Raw genomic sequence first — 21,516 nt, forward strand, 5'->3', positions numbered from 1 at the left:
ACTGAATGCTACTTTTTATGATACACATGAAAAATACATTGCATACCAAACCGATAATTTAAGTAACAACTTGGACCTAGGTGAGCATTTCTAACTAACTCAGTGTACTCAATCTTAATAGCCAGGGTGTTCACCAGTAACCATTTTCCTTTTTTACCAGTTTTTTTATGAAGAACTGCTTCAAGATTAACTTAACCAGCCTTCTGAATAGTTCTCAAACGAGCGGGCAAATTCAGAGAACTCAGAAAGTGTCCTGGAACTACAATGAAATCTGAGAACAGAAAGCACGGCGTGACTGAGGACTATATCTTAGCCATAGCGTACTCTGTCTGCCCAAGGAGACTTTTCTTTGACCTCCTCTCCAGGATACTTTCAGGTCCCAGCCTCAACTCAGGGATTAAGAAATGTCCTAACTAGGTAAGCTCTTAGGAACTAGGCTACAGTGCACACCAGGATGAGCCCAGACTACACTGGTTGGGATGGCACAGGACAGCAGATCTAACTCTGTGTTTCACTGGACGGTTTGGGAACTGGAGTGGGAGAAGAACAGAAGTGTATTGTGGACTGAGGTCTTGCGTGAGTGGGTAAAACTTCAAAGCATCAATATTTTTAACAATAATAGCAGTAACACAGTGATATTTGCAGCACATAAGAGCTTTCCTCCATTTCTTTATTCTGAATAAATCGGTTAAAATTAGATAGATAGATAACTATAAATGTACGTAATTTTTTTAAGGCTTTTAATATTTTGAAACTAAAATTTTTAGTAAGAAAAGTTAGGAAATGTGATCACAACACAATGTGGTTTGAAAACAATGTTATACTTAAATATCTATCTTCAGATTCCATGAAGGCAATAAAATGCGAGAACTGTAAACCAAAGTAGTCCAGTTGCTGCAGACAAACATTTGGATTATGACATAAATTCATTTTTACAAAGAAGCAGTCACCAGGTAACCAGGGTATGATGAGATGACTGGCTGTGTAGACAACAGAAAACTGGTGATTGTTGTATATTTTGATTTTACCAAGGACTTTGATATAATCTCCCATAGTAACTTTATAGCCAAATTGGTGAGCTACATGTTGAATAACTGGGGAGCAAGGTCGCTGGAATATAGGCTGGGCCATCAGGCTTAAGGTGTTGAGATCAACAGTATGACTGCTTGAGAATCTGTGATCAATACCTGAGCCAATATGCTTAATTCTTTACTAATGACCTGGAAGACCGAGCACACTCTCAGGAAGTTTGCTGCTGCTGAGGGATAGAGGGGAGCAGTCACTCTGCAGGAGGGTGGGGTTACCATTCAAAGTGGGCTGGACAGCCTGGAGAAACAGGCTGCTGAGAGGACCCTGACAATGTTCAAAAAATAGCAAACCTGAAGTCAGATATTTGGGATGGGAAAAGCCTGTGCAGGCTGGGGGCAGTAACTACAATGCAGCTTCACAGGAAAAGACACAGGCCTCCCTAGTGAACAAACTGACTATAACCTAGCAACGCACTTCGCAGCAAACAAGGCCAACAGCCTTCTGGGCTGCGTTAGTAAGAGGGTAGCCAGGAGGTTGACAGAGGTGATTCTTACACTCCGTTCAGCACTTGCGGAGGACCATATCCTGGAGTGCTTTTTGCTTTGGGCTCCCAAATCCTAAGGCCTGTGAAGCTGGTCAAGGGCTGGCATGCATGGCTTGGAGAACAGAAGTCATAACGCGATGTTAGTGCTGTCTACAGCTACTCGAGGGGAGGGTGTAGAGAGGACAGAGAATCTGGACTCTTCTCCAGTGTGTGCTGTGGATGATAAGCAGCAATTGCACCCCAGTGCACATAAAGAATTTTGGCCTAGTGTAAGGGAGAAATATTTACCAGAGTCAAGCTTGGCAAAGGTTACCCACAGAGGCTGTGAAGTCCTTGGAGATAAAACATGAGCAGAATTGTCACAGAGTACTTTGCTCTGTTTGGATCTATTTTGAGGAGGGCGGACTACGGACCTCTGTAATGTGAGATCTCTGGAGGTCCTTCCAATATACATCATTCTGTGATGAGACAGTTAATGTTTTAGTGGAAGGTGGTTTTACCAATTCTTTTTTTAAATTATTACAGATTTAGTTTGTAAGGGAATATTAAGAAATAGGCTATCCTAAAATGGTTTTAAATCAGCATTAAACAAACCAACCACTCAGCCCTTGGAATCTAGAGGAATCCACTCAAATAAAGGGGTTTAGACCCAAGGTAAGAATAGTGATTTCTACCTATGGGATGACAAAGATGCCAGAAATGGCAATAGCTTAGAATGACTTAGAGGTCATTAAAAGTAATCTTCTCAAGATAAGATTTGAGAACAATATTGTAGCAGAAAAGACTCTGAATAAATTACAATTTTGGACTGTTGAAGAATGCAACACTAAGATCTTAAACTATTGTTTTAATACAACTTCTTGTTCTGATGGTTTGTAGATTAAATTAAAGGGCATGAGCTACATGCAAAATGAAAATGGGAGATGGAAAATTCAAGTACATACATCTCTATTGTAAACGCAGTTCATAACAACAAAAATGCTTTTGCAACTGTGAAGTACTTAGGAGCTTTAAATTGGTTATACTTGCTGGCAACTGACAGACTGTACTAACAGAAATTGTTGTAGTGTACCACCGATGGACACTTTTAGTCTGAAATATTTTAAGCTCTAACTGATGAGCTTGTTTCTATCACAGTCATACCCCAATATTCTTATTACCACAGAATTCCCCATCTTTCAATTCACTGATCTGCATAGTAGTTTCACGTCATAAAAAGGCCAAGCACAGATTAACCAATTTTAAGTTCATCTTTATTTCCATAAATCAAAGTTACACTTCAAGTGGTTAGATCCTTTGTTTCACATTTCTCATCCTCAGTAAACCTCTGCAGTAGCTACCACAGAATGTGTACCTATTACCATTCTAATGCACATTAGTTGTTGCAGTATCTTTTCAATCTGATGCGAGTAACCATAAGTAGTTCCTAGCAAATTATACTTTAATTTTCGTTAAATTGATAAGTTGCAAATTGATAGTGTTCCGTTTGCTGCAGGTCCAGCCAATGTTAGAATGCATAGCAGCCTTAAAACTCAATAATGAACTGTTAAATAAGTAGCAGTATAAAAACACATCAAAGGTTCTACATATGGAGATATTTCACACTGCACTAGGAATAGGACGAAAAACCTAGACAGGAGTGTCTATTCTATTCCACACACCTCTCCATTAAAAGGGCTTCTCTTCGTACCTTTTAAAGACATACCTTGTGCAACTGCAAATTTAATGGAATAAAGATGCTGACTGTTAGAACTGCTTGTTGAAACAAATATATAACTCTTCCACTAGGAGGCCTTCATTTATACTCTGTATCTTTCTGGTTGGCTGTTGGTTGCACAGAATGTATGGAAGTTCTCAGTGTCCTCTACAGACTGTTTTCACAGAAAAATACCTCAATTTATACAAAAACATACTTAACCTCTCTATGTAAAAAACTCGATTTTAAAGAATCTTTGTATATTCCTGATGGAGTCAACGGGAGAATACATTGTTCTGGAGTTGTAAATACTCTCTTTTAGAAGAAATACTTGAAATCTTTGGTTTGCTTATATGCTGGATGGAAACAAAACAGGTTTAAAGGGAATAAATACCTAGTTACCTGAGGTTCATCTACCATTTCTTCTAACATGGACTTTGGATAAGATTAGCTGTTTGGTAGCTGGAAAGGAAAATTATCTACAAAACAATGAAACACAAAGCTTATTTCAGTAGTGCATATTAAATAAGACAAAGCTGATTTAGTCAAACCAATAAGGTTAGTTAAAAAATAAAACTAGTAATCCTATTCTGTATTGCCACCTTCTTTAGAAATATGAAGCATTACAAAAATATTCACAATAGTCTTTCTACATTAATCTATTATTCCATATTATATTTTGAAAAAGTGCTTTCACAGGCAAGTTTAACTGCAAACTCATATTCTTCCAGTCGCCTAAAGCCCTGATCCAGTTGTTTAAAACCATCGTTCAATACAGAACAAGGAGTTAAGACAACTTCCATTTTTCCTTCTGTGAATGAATGCCTTCCCTGCTTTTACATTTTCCTATCAAATTAAGCAACAGTTGCTTGAAAAGTAAAGTGTGATTTGTGTTAAATCACAGATTAACAGTGTGGTTACTTTTGAATAGGGAGTTTAATCTCTAATACAAGGCTTCAAGAAATATTTCATTGCTTTCATTTTTTATCTTTCTTCTCATTATCCAATACTTTATATTCATCCAACACAGCATGGCCAGTTTCCTTTGCAGTTCTCTTGACAACAGCTTTGATGCCAATATTGTCAATGTTAAATGCTGTCACACCAAGATTGATTGCAGAATTCATAGCATTGTCTGTAGCATGGCCCGCATCTTCTCCATACCTTAAGAAAGAGCAGGTTTGTAGATATATTATGGTTAGTATTGTTCTCTTCACTAGAGGCCTTTTAAAAGTTTCAGCATTACTAAGAACAAATAATAAGCGTACAGCCTGAATGTTGCAAGAATAAAATTGGAAATCACCAAGTCATTTGATTAGGGGCTGCTCCTCTATCAGATTACTCTTTTAAAGATATCAACACATTTCTGCCCTTTCCCCTCAAAAAACTGCCAGTCTTTCTCCCTCCTTCCTCTCTAGTTTTGAAGATAAGAGTAGAAGGCTTATCTATAGAACCATAAGATGATGGAGGGGCATGGAAGGCTGTGTGCACTAACCCCTGAGTACTTTTTCACCCCAAGCTTTTAGGTAAAATTCCTAACACCCTCTATTTCCCCATGTAAGTCATTACACCACGACCCTTGCAGCTGTCAAACCTTCTCAGTCTGTATAACGGGTGGCAGCACTGAGGAGGAGAGAGGGCAAACACTGTCCAGCCTTCTCACCTGTTACAGAAAAGGGGACCAGAATTGACTTGGGCATATTTTTTGACTTAGTTCATACCACCACTATCAGAATAGTGCTTGGTTAGTAATTCTCCTATATGACCTTCGCCTGTGTCTATATAGCATAAAATGATGCTACGTCTGGTGGAACAGTGACACACTGGCATGTTGGTTCAAAGTCCCAAAAGCAGACTCACTGAGGTAGTGCAACACTGTGCTCAAGCAAATTAACCCAGACAGTCCAACAGGTCTCCTGGGTACAGAGAGCTCATATGCTGGCAGTAGCAAGTTCCCTACAGAAAAAAAAAAAGAAGTATCCATTGTGCAGTGAAAACTTAGGTGAAGTAACTTGGAATCAACACTGTAGTAAAGGGGAAGAGGCAAGGGGGAAGAAAAGTTACACAAAACCCCAAAAGGCTCAAAGCTCTCTTGAGGATTTCTTGAAAATTACTAAAAGAAAACCTCTGGTCTCTCCACTAGGCTGTGGATGCAGCTTCTTTATGCTCTAGGGGGCAAGTCACCAGTTTCATATTAATTTCTCAAGTGTGAAGAAAGGTACCCACTTATACCAGTAAAGAGTGCATACTGAAGGAGGACAAGAGCACAGTGAGAGCAGTAACTTCAACTCTTCCGGGCAGTCAGACTTTACCCAGAGAGCACTATAATCAGACAAACCAGGCCAAAGGGAAGTATTTCTGACAGTATCAGAATCCCAGCGGAGTTACTTTTTCCCTGGGCTTCTTATGATGAGAGATTCTTTGAGGACCTCAAAATAAGGCTAAAGGGAAGCACAGAACATCAAAGAATCCAAAAATCTTTCACATTATCAGTATGGCAGCCACGGCATAATGGCTGGAACCAACAATGAAAATTAATAAAAAGAATTACTGCTTTCTTTTGGTTCTAATTCTCTGATAGAGCAACAGCCTTGAATCACTAACATCTAATTTGCAGATCATAGAATTAGTCTCATAGCAAAACCACAGTATTTATCAATTTGAGTAGTTATTTCCATCTCAGCAACATTATAAGCCAGTTTTATGAAACATTAATTTAAATGAGGTTACCTGTTTTACCAAATACAGTTAGGTTAAAAATTTCTTAATATTTGATAATTGATTTTTCAGTTTGCCTGTCTCAATTGCATAAATTACAACTTTTTTAAAAAAAAAAAAAAAGTTGGGCAGATGTACATAGTGTAGTTACTTATATGACTGTAAAAAAACCACCAAGGTAGTAGCATGGTGCTTTGGGAGAAATAATACTTCAGAACCTATGTTTTCTCCCAATTCTGATCAACATACACATATGATAAGCATCTCTTTATAATTCCATGTGCAAAGGTACTGCAGCTAAGTGTTAGCTGAGTTTTTTTCTCAGATTTAGAGATTTAGAGACACTATGCTGACGCTCCTTTAGCTTTGTTTCCATTAAGTGGAATTTAGCTCATTCACTGAAGTACTTTGAGTTGCAAAAATCTTTGTCACCAAAACAAAAAACAGCTTCCAAGAGAGGCATAATGTAGAATTTTAATACATTTCATAAATAGATTCTAAAGATCAAATATCAAATATTTTCAATTGTATTGTAATTAACTGCAACATTTAATTACTTATTGCTTTTCACTCTTAGTGGCTGCTGACTGCTGTTCTCCGTATTTCTTATTTTTATATCTAAAACAAAAACATTAATGTGAGTTTATGTCAAGTGAGTAAATACCTTTTGATAGTCCTGAAAAGAAAACATTAGTAAAGCCCCGCTGACTAGAACTTCACTATCTAACCTCTTAGAAATACATCACAACACGACCTGAATGTCAATCCACTTAATACTGTGTGCTGATATTTACCTTATGACTCTCTGCTAATAGCCTGGACGCAGTTCCAGCAATACTTTTTAACATCTCTTTTGCTACACTTATCACCAATTCCACTTAACTTACATGCTTTTGCTGACTCTTCACTTTCTATTATACCTATTGCACTTTTTTTTGAGGTGCATTTAGTATGTTTTCCAGTTATTTCAACATATTCCCTTCACTGCATCTTCCAGTATACACACTTAATTTTGTTCTTTCCATCACCTCAGTAATATCAACTTAATCTCAAGTGTTACTCTCCTCTTCCCCCATTATGTCTTTCTATGAACATCTGTATTTTGCAAGTCAAGGCTATCCTTTTATTACTATTTGTGCCTTAGGTTTCCTTAAACAATTTTCTGTTTTGAACCTCTTCGCTTTAGTCAGTCCTAATGAAAGCTGGAATTTCTTCCATTTTTCCTAAATTTAACTAAGTTTACATCAATTCAGGATTGGAGCTGAGAGGTTTAAACCAGCAGCTTTTTTCATGATGATGCTACACTGTACAGCAAAGATAAACCTGAACGTTATTTGCAACATAGCCTGAAGCTGTAATACTTCTAGAAGAGAGATAAAAAAATATTTACCACAATCATTTACTCATTTCATATTTTTACTTACAGGAGATGCTCCTTACTGTGCACTTAGCAGTTTATCACGTGCTGCATAATTGCAGCAAAGTAGGTACTTCCATTAGCTTCCCTTGCACTGTCATAACTTTTGTTGCCAGTACGTTGTAGAAGATGAAACCAATACAAAAATAACTTACTTGTATTTGACAGTTTTTACAGTCTCCGTTGAAACACTTTTTGCAATGCACTTAGCTGCACTTTCTAAACCTTGCCACACTGTTGAAAACCCTGTAAAAACGAACAGTTTATTTGAGTTCATAGCAATGAAAAATACGCAATTAAAGAAGTGTAAGGATTTTTTATTACCTTGAACTCCACTTGCTGCTACCACCAGAGCACCATCAAAAGTGGATTTGCCATCTTTATCTTTCTTAAGGGATTCTGGAACTAATTTGCTGCCATGTTTCTTCACATGTGGAGCCAGCTCCTTTCCGACACAGCTTGCTATCGAACACACTCCCTCAACTATCATAAAACAATAGTATGCAGATTACTTAGTAAGAACATAGAACAACTTTCTTTAGAAGTCCTTCTAATTAAGAGTAATCATCACTGAAGTCTTCACTGTTGCTTCTATTTAAATATGATTATTTGAATTATTTACTTATGCATTAATCCATGCATAAGTGCCCAGCTGGATAGAGAAACGTTATTTCTCAGATTCTGCACAGCTACAATTCCTATGAAACAAGTAAGGTGGGTCTTATGGCTAAAAGGCACTTTAGAAGAAATATGTACACATCACACACCCTAATTTCAAGAAACTGTTTCCATTGCTTTATCCCCAACTTCCACATAGGGAACAAGCTGTGATTTTTCCTGACTTGTCTTCTTGAGAAGTCTTACTTACAATCCTTCCAGCTTTTTTAAGCATTTTTGTAACATCCAGCATAATTTCCTTTTAACTTGGATGAGTCACTAGGCATTAAATATAAACATTAATGCAAATAAGTAACAGAATGAAGTTGCTGTGAGCTGCTAGGGTTACCAAGCACTCTGAACACCATGTCATTTCTGTCTGGAAGTTTATACATCATCTAATAGACTTGTTTCAGGTGTGTCTATTTAAAAGCATGCACATACACGCACACACATACATACTCTCTAGTGGTATAATATGTCTTTCCTCTAGCTTATTGGTTAGAGAAACCAGCTCTCATTTTACATAATATTTATTATTTCAGGCAATATTATAATACAAGATAAAAATTTTTACCCAAGAACTGGCTGACTTTCACAGCTCCTCCTGTAGCCTGTTTTGCTACATGAAGCCCCTTTGCAACAGTTGGGCTGACTTCCAGCGGTTTTTCTTCTGGTTGAATGTGTTCACGCAGTTTAGAAGCTCCTTTGTGGATAGCTTTACCAGTATATTCTGCTCCTTTTACTAGGCCCCAGCTTACCCAAGATGCACCTTCAAGGCAAAAGATGTTTTTCTTAGAATGTACAATTTTATATACTGTAATTCTCACAGCTTCCCCTCCTATGCAACACTGACTTTAGAAACATTTCTGATTACACAGTCTGCAATTATACTCTTCCTTGAACAGGCCAGCATGAATTCCTGTAATGATTTCTGCTCCCATACCACCCACATTTTTTTCAATTCTCTTTAAGTATAATACAGCTAGTCCTCTTCCAAATGTCAGCTTAATACAGATACTCAGGTTTTTAAGAGATATCCAAGCCCCAGCCCCAGAAGTGACAGAACTGCACATCTCAACACTATTAACATTGGAAAAAATACACCCCAGCCCTCTAGCCCTCCTAGCAGACTTGTATTTATTACAATCAGCTAGTGGTCATTAGTATATTCTAAAGGTTCTCAGAGGAAAAACAAGGTTTATCTGTAGAAATCACAATAGATGTCTCCTTTAATATAACTGCTCATACAGGAGTAAAACTGTTCTGTCACTATGGTTTGAGACACAGAAGATGATATCTTAATACAGTCAAGTGAGGAGTCTAATTCATCTGCAATAAATAAGACTGCACTATTTTACAGAGCCCACTGAAGTATCCTTTAGAAGATTACACTGGAACTGGTGAACAGCTACTTCTGACCACTCAGCTTCTACCAGCACACATGCATTTAAGTGAAAATTCTGTTTAAATGTTACTCACAATCATCTTATTCAACACAATCATCTTATTGCAACAGTACCTGATAAGATTCCATGGGCAACTTTCTCACTCCATTCTGGCAGCTCTTTCTGCTCTTCCGCTCCTTCAGGTTGTGGCGGGATATGTACAGTCTGAGGCAAGTTAACTGTATCACCAGAAGCTTCTGAAGGCTAACAAATGAAAGCAAACATCTGAGATCTACTTTGCAACATATCATCAGAATTTCTGGTTTAGATCATACAGATCCATTATCAGAAAACATTAATGCTGTGTATTCCTGGGGTAAGTGTACAGAAATTCAATGGAAATTTGTAATTCAATTAATTTTGCACAGAAACACTATGCATTCAAAAAAGCTTATTAGGTAACTCAGTATATTCTGTACACTTCCTTCATTCAGTTACAATGAAAAGACTTGCATGCCAACACAGCCACATAGCCAGGTAACTACCCAGGGAAAACTCAGAGTGCAATTTGACTAGCAAAAAAAGATAAAAGTGATAGATGGAAAAGTCTCTTAACTTCTCAGAGGGAAGTGAACTCTGTTGTTATTCAGCACTGGAATTGCAGTCCAGCTGCACTAAAAGAATGCAGCTGTTCTGGTTGTTTTGCTCCTCATCCTTCCCTCTCTAAATCAAAAAATAAAGGAGATTATTCATTCTACACACTGTTGTTGCTTTTGCAGACCGGCACAGCCAAAGAAGACATCAAGCTGTGCAGGATACTGCTCCCCATTGCTGGGATAGATGTTAATCATTCAAACATAGGAACTACCACTGCAGTCTGGTAAGTGTTTCTAAAAACTGTAACATAAAACTTTACAGAGTTCACAGACAATTTGTAATTAAACTTTAATAAGAGAAGGCAAAAAAATTGTAAAATATTTAGGTTTTGGTTAGGATTCTATATTTAAAACTTTCCCAGTGTAAAAGTAAAAAAAAAAAAAAGAAATAAAACAATTTTGATTGGAAACACTTCTAGTTAATGAGGCATAGCAAGAAAAACGTTTTTGTTCACTCTAGAAGAGTTTATATGAAAGCACTCATAGATGACACCTATGAACAGAATAGAATACACAATACACAGTAATACTTCATATTGCATAAAATTCTTACATTCCTCAAATATTTAATGTAAATAAAAATAGGGTATTGCACAAAGATGGTAAAAGAAAGCAAAACCAACATTAACAGAAAGGAGGAGATAAAGTCTGGGAAAGCTGCTAGGTTAACAATGTATCACTTACTTGTACTATATCATTAATCACTGCTTGACAGCAGTGCTAAATCTCATGTTTAAGAAATGTCTTTAGCAGGTCACAAGAAGATTTTGGGGACTGGGCAGAAGAAATGACCTTAATACATAGGTCTATCTAAAAAAAGTCAACAAAAAGAACCCAATAAAAAAATCCAAACTTTGCTCCAGATATAGTTCAGTTGCACTACAGTTGGGGTGTTCTAAGGACTTTGCTAAGGAGCAGAAATGGGTTCTATAAAAGAACAGGTGACTCTCTACTATAATTAAATTAAATATACATGTTAGTTAGATACTCATGAGTAAAATATAAAACAGATACATTAAATGGCCATCAGGCTTTGAAATATTTGGGCTTGATCACAAAGTTTTTCAAACACCAGAAATCTGCTACCAATTTGCAAAATGTGGTAGCCTGCAGTAACTGAAGCAGCTCTTAAACAAACCAACCCCAAACAAACAAAAAAAAATCCCCAAGGATACAGCATTGCTGGTTTCAACCAAGCCTGATATCTTAGCAATTCTGACATGTATTTCAGTGATGTTTCTTTAAATATACAATTTTTGAATCATTGTCCTGGAATTTACCTGGACTTTGTGGCCAGACATCTGTTTAAATTTATCTTCAAAATGTGCTCTCTCACTTGCTGGGAGCTCTGAAGATAACCCTACTCTCTCATGGGATCCTGGCACCTGTGACATTTTATCAGGGAATATTAACAAAAACATGGAATTTTAGGATGATAAGAAACTAATGAGATATCCAATGTGAACTACTTCTATGCAGGAAAAATAACAGAACTGTATTCAATACGTCCTGCACTGAAACGTCACATAATTCTGTAGGACTTTTTCCTTTTAAGTAAAAATCAGTGGCCTCCTGTGCTACTGAGATTTCCTGCTGAACTCAACAGGATTCACAGCATAACATAACTTCACCCAAACAGCATGCTGCAAACTGGTCCTTCATCATCACTGTATTCAAATCTTGGTGATTCAACAAGGTTCCATCTTTCATGACAAGATATAATCTTGCTATGAGCTTTTAAGTAGTTATTGATTACTATTCTCCCTGAAATGGTGCTCCAGTGCTCTTACAATAACATTTTTCACCTTGGTTCCAGCGGCTGTACCTTACCGCACCTTTGTTAAACTATGCTTTTTTTGTTTTCCCTATCTGTTAATATCCTATTGCAATAAGGCACTAAATTTATCTATTTTGAGATCCCATTTGAAGGCAGATTTTTGAGGTACATGCTATTTTGCAGGTCTTCTCTGAACCAGCTTAACATTTCTGAACTGTAAACACATTTGGGCACAATATTCCAAGAATGGTGTGATCAAAACTACACAACGAGTGTGTGCATGTGCACACATGCAGGAAAAAACATGCATACTCCCAAACAAAAAAAATTTCATGTTGCGTCCTGTGTTCTCTTTTCGAAAAATGGAGAAAATATACAAACTAGTCTCCAATTCCTTTCTGTGCTTACAATTTAGTACGTTAAAAATTCTGTCCACCCATCTCAAGAGTCTATAGTTGCAGTACTATGTTGCTTAATCTTAGCTATTTCTCACTGGTGAACTTACCAAGCAAGACACAGAACTTTGCAGTCAATTGTAAATTGGAGAATATATTATCATTTGCACCTTTCTTTATTGGTTTAGAACAGGCAGCCCAGAAATTTACCTGGATTCTAAGGTCAGACATCTGTTTTAAAAGATCCTCAAACAACTCTCTGTCAGCTGCTGGAAGTTCTGAAGACAGCACCACTCCCACATAGGACCCAGGTATCTGGGACATCGTGTCAGGGAACATGTAGACCCCAGTATTGCAGCAAAGAACAGGAGACTGGTTACACATCAGAGGATACAACCAGTCACAAACCTACAAAAGAAAAGAACATAAAAGAATTAAAGGATTCTCTTGAAAAGAAAGACAAGCAGAGTATAGTGATAAGCACAACAAACTTTCTTTCCCATAAAGTTTAGTAAGAAAATTAAACCCTTATGCTGTCTTGAAAGAAAATATATTAAAAAAAAAAAAAGAAAAAATACAAAAAAACCCATCCTATAAGACTGTGGAAATATCACTCTTAATTTGTTCTGACAGAAAAATATTCTAATATAGAAAAAACCCTAATTTTCACAGGACTATAATTCAGGCTGGTAACCTCTCAACCAAGGTCTAGTGTTAAGGCCCAGTTGTAGAAGCAGATGAAAGCGCTGCCAAACAAGACAGGATTCACAACGCCTGTAACTTCCTGTAGATGTCAGGACAGGTTTCTATGGTAGGATAAATCGAATATATGGCTGTTGCTGGCCAGTTGCTGAAGATGACTAACACAGGTAAAGATGAACAGCAAGACGCAAAGCCAGGAAGCAGTTTTTGTTTGTTCCTCCAACTTCTCTCTTCACTGATGAGACATCTAACAGCCAATCTTAGCAGCAACCGAAAGATCCAAAGTCAGAAACCAGACCAGAAACACAATGCAAGTTACAGAACATGCCCACATGAAGCAAGCCTGAACCGAAAAAAAATCCACATAATACAACTTTTTTATTTGTAGTTCAGCACCTGGATTAACACGGGCCAACAAATTCTAAACAGCTGTTCTAACTGCAAAACCTTATCACTAGTGGAGACTGAAGTGTGTAGTATGCAACTCTGTTTTCTACTGACATGTTACAATAGGTGAATCAATGTCTTCTCTATGTGAGGAAAAGTTAACTTTATGAAATAAAAAGACATGTTAAGTCAACTCCTTTAGAAAACAGAATTCACCAGGCTAGCACTGGACAGTCTTGGGAAGACACAGAGGTGATTTTTGCAATAAAAGTCATTAAAGTGTGCATTTACAGAAAATCATTTTTCCAACAGCTCTAACATCCTTCATATTCTGACATAGAGATTTAGCCTTAGAAGAGAGAGAACTTAAAAAGACTGCTTTTTAAAGTTTTATGACAGTTCCTGAAATTTAATTAAAGGAGAAAAACATGTTCCTCTTACCTGAAGAAATGCAGGTGGACGACTTTGGACTGCCGCACTATCTGTATCCAAGAACTTAACAATGCGTAGATATCCAGGATATGAAGGAGCACTAACCTGCCCATCAGGAGTCACAAAGAATATCTGTACTCCTTGGGGAATTAGGATCAACTCATCTGCATCCACTCCCAGATTTTCAATGGGAGGTGGGCGATTACACTTACTGTAGTAGTCCTCACCTACAGAAGAAAACTCCCCAGAGTCCGTGCCATAAGACACAGTAAAATGGCCATTGGTAGCTTGAGGAGTATAGGCAGGAGGTGCTTCATTTGGCAGACAAAGAGGTTTTGCAGATGATGGACTCATAGCTGGTGTTTGCCCCTGGCTGACAGTTGCAACACTTCCATCTGCTGCAGGTGGCTGACTTGGTGCAAACACAGAATTAGGGGGAGGGGGTCTTTCTGGTTTTATTTTGGAAGGAATGGATGGGTACAACTTGGACACCCCAGCAGGGGCATCCATTGCAGCAGGACTTGCTTGTAAAGGTGGGTTGTTTTGTTCTAGAATGCCAAGTCGAGCATGAACGTTTTGGAGGGTCTCCCTCATCTTCTGTTGCATTCGCCTAGCAGACTCCCACTGGGACCCTACACATGCAGGACCCTGCGATGGAATGCTAATCCCCCGGAGCAAGTGGTCAAGCCCTTGCTTATAATAACTCCTTGCCTCTTCCTTCTGACCATATTCATCTGTATTCAGTCCTTTGTTGATACAAATAAAGGCTTTTCTGTACTCTTCATTAATAGCTTTAATATTTGCATCTTCTTGCACAACTGGATCCTGCAGGTGTTCCATTACTGCAAATTGAAATGAAAATTATTTAGAGAATCCATAGATGAAGCCAAACAATGTTTATCTTAGAATAAAACACCTTCTAATTAGTTTCTAATGATGACCATACTGCATGTATTAGCAGAAAGCTATCTGCTTGCTTGGTACAGTGTCTGATGTGTTGTTTTCTCTTAATAACCTTCAGATTTATAACACATGATTCCAAGACAGCAAGGAATTTATAACCTTCACATCTAGTTACATCACAGACCTGTATTTCATACAAGTTAAACATCAGAAGAATATGGATACACCCTGATATTAAGCTCTCCACCCTAAAAAGCATTATGATTAATAGCATATAAAGGGGTAAAAAACCCAATAATTTAAAAATCTAACTTTACTTTTGAGAATATTTTCCAAAAACATCTCTAAGGTGTTAAAAAATTCAGTTAACATTTTGTCTATTCAAATAAAGGCTGAAATTACAAAGTGGGTACATTTTACATAAATAATTCAAGGTAAAGCACTCAATAGATTTGTTTAAATCTTGATAAACTTCAACTAACATCAAGATACAAAACTGAGAATAAATACTTTCAACAGTTAAAGCTGTGCTTTTCAAATCAAAAAAAAAGGGAATTCCTCTTGGGATCCACCCAAGAGTACCAAAGGAGATGGCGGGTGTCCTTTCCAAACCCCTTTCCATCACCTTCCAGCAGTCCTGACTGACTGAGGAAGTTCCACTGGACTGGAGGCTGGCTGATGTTGTGCCCATCTACAAAAAGGGTTGCAGGGAGGATCCAGGGAACTACCTGCCTGTCAGTCTGACCTCAGTGCTGAGGAAAGTCATGGAACAGGTGATCTTGAGTGCTATCATGAAGCACATGCAAGAGAACTGGGTGATCAGGCCCAGTCAACACGGGTTCACGAAAGGCAGGTCTTGCCAAACTAATGTGATCGCCTTCTATGACAAAGTGACTCGACTACTGGATGAGTGAAAGGCTGTGGATGTAGTCTTCCTGGACTTCAGTAAAGCCTTTGACACTGTTTCTCACAGCATTCTGCTTCAGAAACTGTCAGCCTCTGGCCTGGACAGGCGCACACTCTCCTGGGTTGAAAACTGGTTGGATGGCCGGGCCCAGAGAGTGGTCTCCAGCTGGAGGCCAGTTACAAGTGAGGTTCCTCAGGGCTCCGTATTGGGTCCACTAAACTGGGTGGAAGCGTGGATCTGCTGGAGGGTAGGGAGGCTCTGCAAAGGGATCTGAACAGGCTGGACTGCTGGGCCGAGACCAATGGCATGAGGTTTAACAAGGCCAAAGGCCGGGTCCTGCACTTGGGGCATAACAACCCTGTGCAGTACTACAAACTAGGAGAAGTCTGGCTAGAAAGCTGCCTAGAGGAGAAGGACCTGGGGGTGTTGGTTGACAGCCGACTGAACATGAGCCAGCAGTGTGCCCAGGTGGCCAAGAAGGCCAATAGCATCTTGGCTTGTATCAGAAACGGCGTGACCAGCAGGTCCAGGGAGGCTATTCTCCCTCTGCACTCGGCACTGGTGAGACTGCACCTTGAGCACTGTGTTCATTTCTGGGCCCCTCACCACAAGAAGGATCTTGAGGCTCTGGAGCGTGTCCAGAGAAGAGCAACGAAGCTGGTGAGGGGGCTGGAGAACAAGTGTTACGAGTAGCAGCTGAGAGAGCTGGGGTTCTTTAGCCTGGAGAAGAGGAGGCTGAGCAGAGACCTTATGGCTCTCTACAACTATCTGAAAGGAGGTTGTAGAGAGGAGGGTGCTGGCCTCTTCTCCCAGGTGGCAGGGGACAGGACAAGAGGGAATGGCCTCAAGCTCCACCCAAGGGAGGTTCAGGCTGGACATCAGGAAAAAATTTTTTACAGAAATAGTCACTGGGCACTGGAACAGGCTGCCCAAGGAGGTGGTTGAGTCGCCTTCCCTGGAGGCGTTTAAGGGATGGGTGGATGAGGTGCTGAGGGGCATGGTTTAGGGAGTGTCAGGAACGGTAGGACTCGATGATCCAGTGGGTCCTTTCTAACCTAGTGATTCTATGATTCTATGATTTCCCTTACAGTATTTATGAAGAGAGAAAGACAAATAGTGTTTTCCCTTTCTTACTCCCTAGGTGACAAAAACCTGCAGTATCAATAGGTACAAAAGGTGGCAGATTCTATGTCTACTTCAGAATATATTCGTCAAACTGTTTTGTATATTTCAACAACTGAAGAGCAGAAAAGAATCCAACAGGTTTACTTGAACTCTAAAATGCATAAAATCACTGTTTTAACTAAGTGCAGGACTTACTGCACATGTTACTGCCACATGTAGCAAATACAATAATTCTTGGACTAAGATAGTGTTTACAACACAATGTAAAAAATTCCAGTGAAATTTTTTGCTGACAGTGTGGCGAGGCATTGTCAATTCAGAAAAATCAGGGTATTATACTAGGAGAGAGAGTAACAATCATGGACAACTAAAATGGGATATTATATAAAAATGAAAAAGCATGCACTTTCAAGCAAAACAATGATTCTCTGCTGAAGCTGGATGAAAGAAAGGAGAAAAGTCCAGAGATATCTATTAATGACCATGACTGCAAGCTACAGAGAACACAAGGGTAAGTAAAATCCAAAGTGCAAAAGTAAAAATACTTCCACATACAGCACTAATGTCACTGTACACAGCGAGATCACTGGTGAGATTTCAGACAGCAGTGAGCCACCTTCAGGAAAGCTGCATCAGAACAGGAAAAGGCAATCTGGAACACATCTGAATTTTTACAATGCAAGAGAATCCAATTTCATGAAAAAAAACAACACGCATGATCTCAGTCCAACAACAGATACATAGCTAGAAATATGCAAGGGATGTCTTGAGAAGACAGTTGACATGGAGTGGTTGAGCAAGTAACTCAAGCCACCAGGCTTGCTTGCCCATTCCCCATCACATAGGAGAAAAACAAATTTTGGGCTGGAGGAGGTTTTTCTGGTTGACTGCAGTCACTGGCTGCCAACAGGCTCAGCATCTGTGATGTAGAAGAAAAGCTGAAGAAAAGCACTGGTGTTTACAGTAAGTGTGTGTTTAATAACCACCAAGTACATCAAGTTTAGAAGTTATGAATGCTTCTGACCAGCACACTAGGGAGCAATTATAAAACTAAGTAACAGGGAAAGACTCTAACAAGTTTGCAAACATAGCTGGTACCTCACGCGAAAGATTATACTTAACCATGTATTTTACTATCTAGACATTAAGCACTGAAGATATGCATAGTCAAATTACTTCCTAGCAAAAAAACCCAAGGGACTCCCAAACCACATCATCTTACATCAATACCTGTATCTACTAATGCAAAATCCATTTTTCTTTGCAAGGAGGAAAGATGGAAAACAACTTTATGTTAAAGAACTCAGATCTAAAAATTATTGTAGGTTTCCAAAATACAAATAATGTTTAGAAGATGAGAAAGGCAGTCTAACCTAACATCACAGTTTACTTTTTTATGAACAAAATTTAGTGGTTTGACATCTGTAGTGCCTGTGAATTGTGTTCTGTAACAAGTCCCTTCTTAAGGCTCTAAGTAAACAATTCTTTTGTGTGAACACTACTGCAGTACCATAGTCTACTTTGCCCTATGCTTTTTGACGTTTTTGCTGGAGGAGTGTAAGGCAAAGGCAACTTACAGGTTTTAAAGAACTCTTCTACTACTCATTATTAGTATATAAAAAGAAGAGACATCAGGTAAAATCCTAAAGTCCAAGCAACGTTTCAATGTAACAGTGAACTAATTTACTATTCAATGTTTTCTCGCCATACTGCCAACATCACTGTTCTTGCTAAAGCTCCGTCTTTACTAACACTAGAAAAGGTCTGTAAGAAAACAGAGATGTCAGCACAATCAGTGTATATACAGCACGAGTGCATGGCTGTGCACGGCGGAGATAAAAAAGCTAGCTCAGCAATTCAGAAGAGTGGAAGTTTTACAGCTCATCTCAGACTGATTGAAACACCCCAAGTTTGCAGTATATGGATAGTACAGTTACCACCAAACTATGTATCTGGGCAGCAAAGCACAGGAAAGCAGAACAATGAATTTAGAGTAGATTTTAACACAGGATAACCGAAAGTCAGCATGAAGTACATATTACTAAATAAAAGAGCACTTCAAAGCAGCCCTTGTACCTATGCTGACACGGATTGGCCCAACTTAATGCTAAACAAGAATTAGAGGAACTTGTCTTGCATACAGCAAAACACAGCTCAGAAAAGACTTAAAAGGCACTGTGGATAATCACAGATCAATCCAGTGCTTGAGCTCCCTCCTTGGCCCCTTTTCCTTTATCAGTACAGATATAATTTGTGGTTTTAAGTGACTCGACCAAGGAAGAAGGCTACAGTGCAACAGGGAAACTTCAGTTCAATTTGATACTGTAAGCTACCATCTCAACTATCGTGCTGACCATCCTACCCCTGAACCAACAGACCCCACTTCATTAAAAAACAATGTTTATTAACAATATACAGCTTAATGACAGATCTCAATGCCAGAAGGTAAACATGAAGCCTAAAGCTTATTAAGAAGATTAAATACCCTGACTGACAGAGGTAGGATATCCTTTCCAGCTCACTGGTTTTGAAACCTGGGAGGTGTAGGGGACACAAAAGCAAAACCGAGACAAGCAAGCCCTTTAATCCAATAGCTCTTCCTATATGTCAACTGTTTTTCCATCAGCCACTGATTTTAAACATTAAGAGGGTGGAGAACTGCCATGCATACAAAACTGTTTAAACCTTATTTCTGTAGAGAAAGAGCATTTAGCAAAGTGTTAGTAACTTTCAAGAATTTAGAGAACAAACTGAATTAAAACTAATGTTATAAAGGATTTAAACAAATACCACCCAGGTAACAGCTAATAAATGTATGGGGTTTTTTTTGCTTTTAGTTTATTTAAGTTAATTTGTTTAAAGTAGCCCTTAAATTTTTTATTAAGTGGTGGCCTACTACTAATTTTTAAGCGCTTAAAGCTAGGTAATATCAAGGACTAGACAACAGAGAAAGTGAGCGATCTGATCTAACACGTTAATTCTTACTCTCCTAGAATTACCAAAGACTTGAGTAAATACCTGTCTTCTGACATTTCAACCGACATTACCCTCTTAGGCTGTCATCCCAGCATCTACGTTCACCCAGACAGCATGTCTAACGTTCCTTCTCTTGGTACTATTGCCATCTCAAGTCTTTTTTTTATCCGAAGAAATCAACTTTCCCCTTAGTCTATATTTCTATCACATGCTCTTAATGCAAAGCTTTCAGGCTTTAAGCACTTACTTGGCACTTCTTTAAAAAATGAAAATGAAGAACCAGTAAAGCAAATAATTCCGTCCAGCATCTCTGTTTATCACAGTATTCAAATACAAAGACATCATCACAATTTGCAATTCTGTGGCCAAAGATTCTAACAACAACATCAGAGGAAATTTAGGATTATGTAACATAGCAATTTAATACTTCTTCATTAGCTGTGTGCCTGCCAGCTTCCCACCACTGCTGACAGAATTGTTCCATACACAAACAACTTGAGCCCAAACTGTTTGACATAAATGCTAAAAAAGGCAAGATACAAGGGGCAGTTTTCCAAAGTATCACAACAAAAAAACCTCTCGGATCCATAACGAGGCACTCGAACAATTATCACTGATACTGTACCCTGGCCTTGCCACTCCCACTCCATCCCTCCCTGGCACCGTAGCTCACTCGGTGAGGCAGCCCCTTCACCCCGTGGCTCGGGGGTCATACAAGCATAGAATCAAAGAATCACTAGGTTGGAAGGGACCCACTGAATCACTGAGTCCAACCATTCCTAACACTCCCTAAACGATGCCCCTCAGCATCTCATCCACACATCCCTTAAACACTTCCAGGGAAGGTGACTCAACCACCTCCCTGGGCAGCCTGTTAAAGTGCCCAATGACCTTTCCGTGAAAAATTTTTTTCTGATGTCCAGCCTGAACCTCCCCTGGCAGAGCTTGAGGTCAGCCCAGGGGAGCGACACAGATCATAGAATCATAGAATAGTTTGGGTTGGAAGGGACCTTAAAGATCATCTAATTCCAAACTCCTGCCATGGGCAGGGTCATCCCACTAGATCAGACTGCCCAAGGCCCCATCCAGCCTGGCTTTGAACACCTCCAGGGATGGGGCAGCTACAACTTCCCTGGACAGCCTGTGCCAGTGCCTCATCACCCTCATGGTGAAGAAATTCCTCATGTCTGGTCTAAATCTGCCCCTCTCCAGTTTATACCCATTGCCCCTCGTCCTACCACTACCAGCCTTTGTAGACAGTCCCATCCCAGCTCTCCTGCAGCCCCTCGGGCACCGGAAGCAGGCATTCCCTCTCCCTCCCGGCCAGCCGACCCGAGAGGACGCCAGCTGCCCGGTCACCTGTCACCACTGTCCCCACCCCGCTCAGCCCGCGACACCGCCCGCGACATACCCTGCGCTGCCCACACCGCGACCTCCCTCCCGCCTGCCCTACCCTTCCCGGGCGAACGAGCCGCCTCTCACCGCTCCCAGCTGGCTCCTGCCCGGCGCCCGCCGAGCCCAGGCCCCGAACCCCCGCCCCGCCGCGCCTGCGCCTCCCCGTGGCACGCGGTGTGACGTCACCGAGTGGCGCGCGCGCGGGGCCAGGGAAGGGGAGGGAGGGGCGGCGTTGCCGAGGCGCCGCGCGGGTCTGTCTGAGTGAGCGCTTAGCTAGAGTTGCTTTGTGCGGCCATGAAGGGGTCGCAGACCTCGTATGTTTCTTTTGACACCTCGTCTGGAGTACTGTACCCAGTTCTGGAACCTTCAGCGTAAGAAAGACATGGAACTGTTGGAACGGGTCCAGAGGAGA

The 21,516-nt window shown here is 39.8% G+C and overlaps 1 protein-coding gene and 1 long non-coding RNA gene across 6 annotated transcripts in view; one reads left to right on the forward strand and one right to left on the reverse strand.

The window, feature by feature from the left end:
• The window catches only part of LOC128849262 (uncharacterized), a 62,250-nt gene extending 50,884 nt beyond the window's left edge, over positions 1–11,366 (forward strand). Inside the window, exon 3 of the long non-coding RNA XR_008447283.1 lies at positions 10,229–11,366. This is a non-coding gene — a long non-coding RNA (uncharacterized LOC128849262). The remainder of the gene's footprint in view (positions 1–10,228) is intronic.
• Positions 785–21,267, reverse strand: SPART (spartin). 5 transcript variants are annotated; one of them, XM_054050311.1, is made up of 10 exons: positions 17,289–17,394; positions 13,808–14,640; positions 12,488–12,685; positions 11,386–11,490; positions 9,584–9,713; positions 8,639–8,833; positions 7,729–7,887; positions 7,560–7,650; positions 6,545–6,605; positions 4,296–4,433 (listed from the first exon to the last, which is right to left on the reverse strand). In XM_054050311.1, exons 2-9 carry the CDS (start codon positions 14,636–14,638, stop codon positions 6,545–6,547), a joined length of 1,770 nt encoding a protein of 589 aa, XP_053906286.1. In that variant the 5' UTR covers positions 14,639–14,640; positions 17,289–17,394; the 3' UTR covers positions 4,296–4,433. The 5 variants fall into 5 exon arrangements, with proteins under 5 accessions (XP_053906259.1, XP_053906270.1, XP_053906250.1 ...); XM_054050284.1 differs by lacking the exons at positions 6,545–6,605; positions 17,289–17,394 and adding an exon at positions 21,192–21,267 and having other exon boundaries at positions 785–4,433; XM_054050295.1 differs by lacking the exons at positions 6,545–6,605; positions 17,289–17,394 and adding an exon at positions 21,163–21,232 and having other exon boundaries at positions 785–4,433.
• Positions 21,268–21,516: the final 249 nt, after the last annotated feature.

Source organism: Cuculus canorus, chromosome 1 (assembly GCF_017976375.1).
Source record: "Cuculus canorus isolate bCucCan1 chromosome 1, bCucCan1.pri, whole genome shotgun sequence".
NCBI classification, from domain to species: Eukaryota; Metazoa; Chordata; class Aves; order Cuculiformes; family Cuculidae; genus Cuculus; species Cuculus canorus.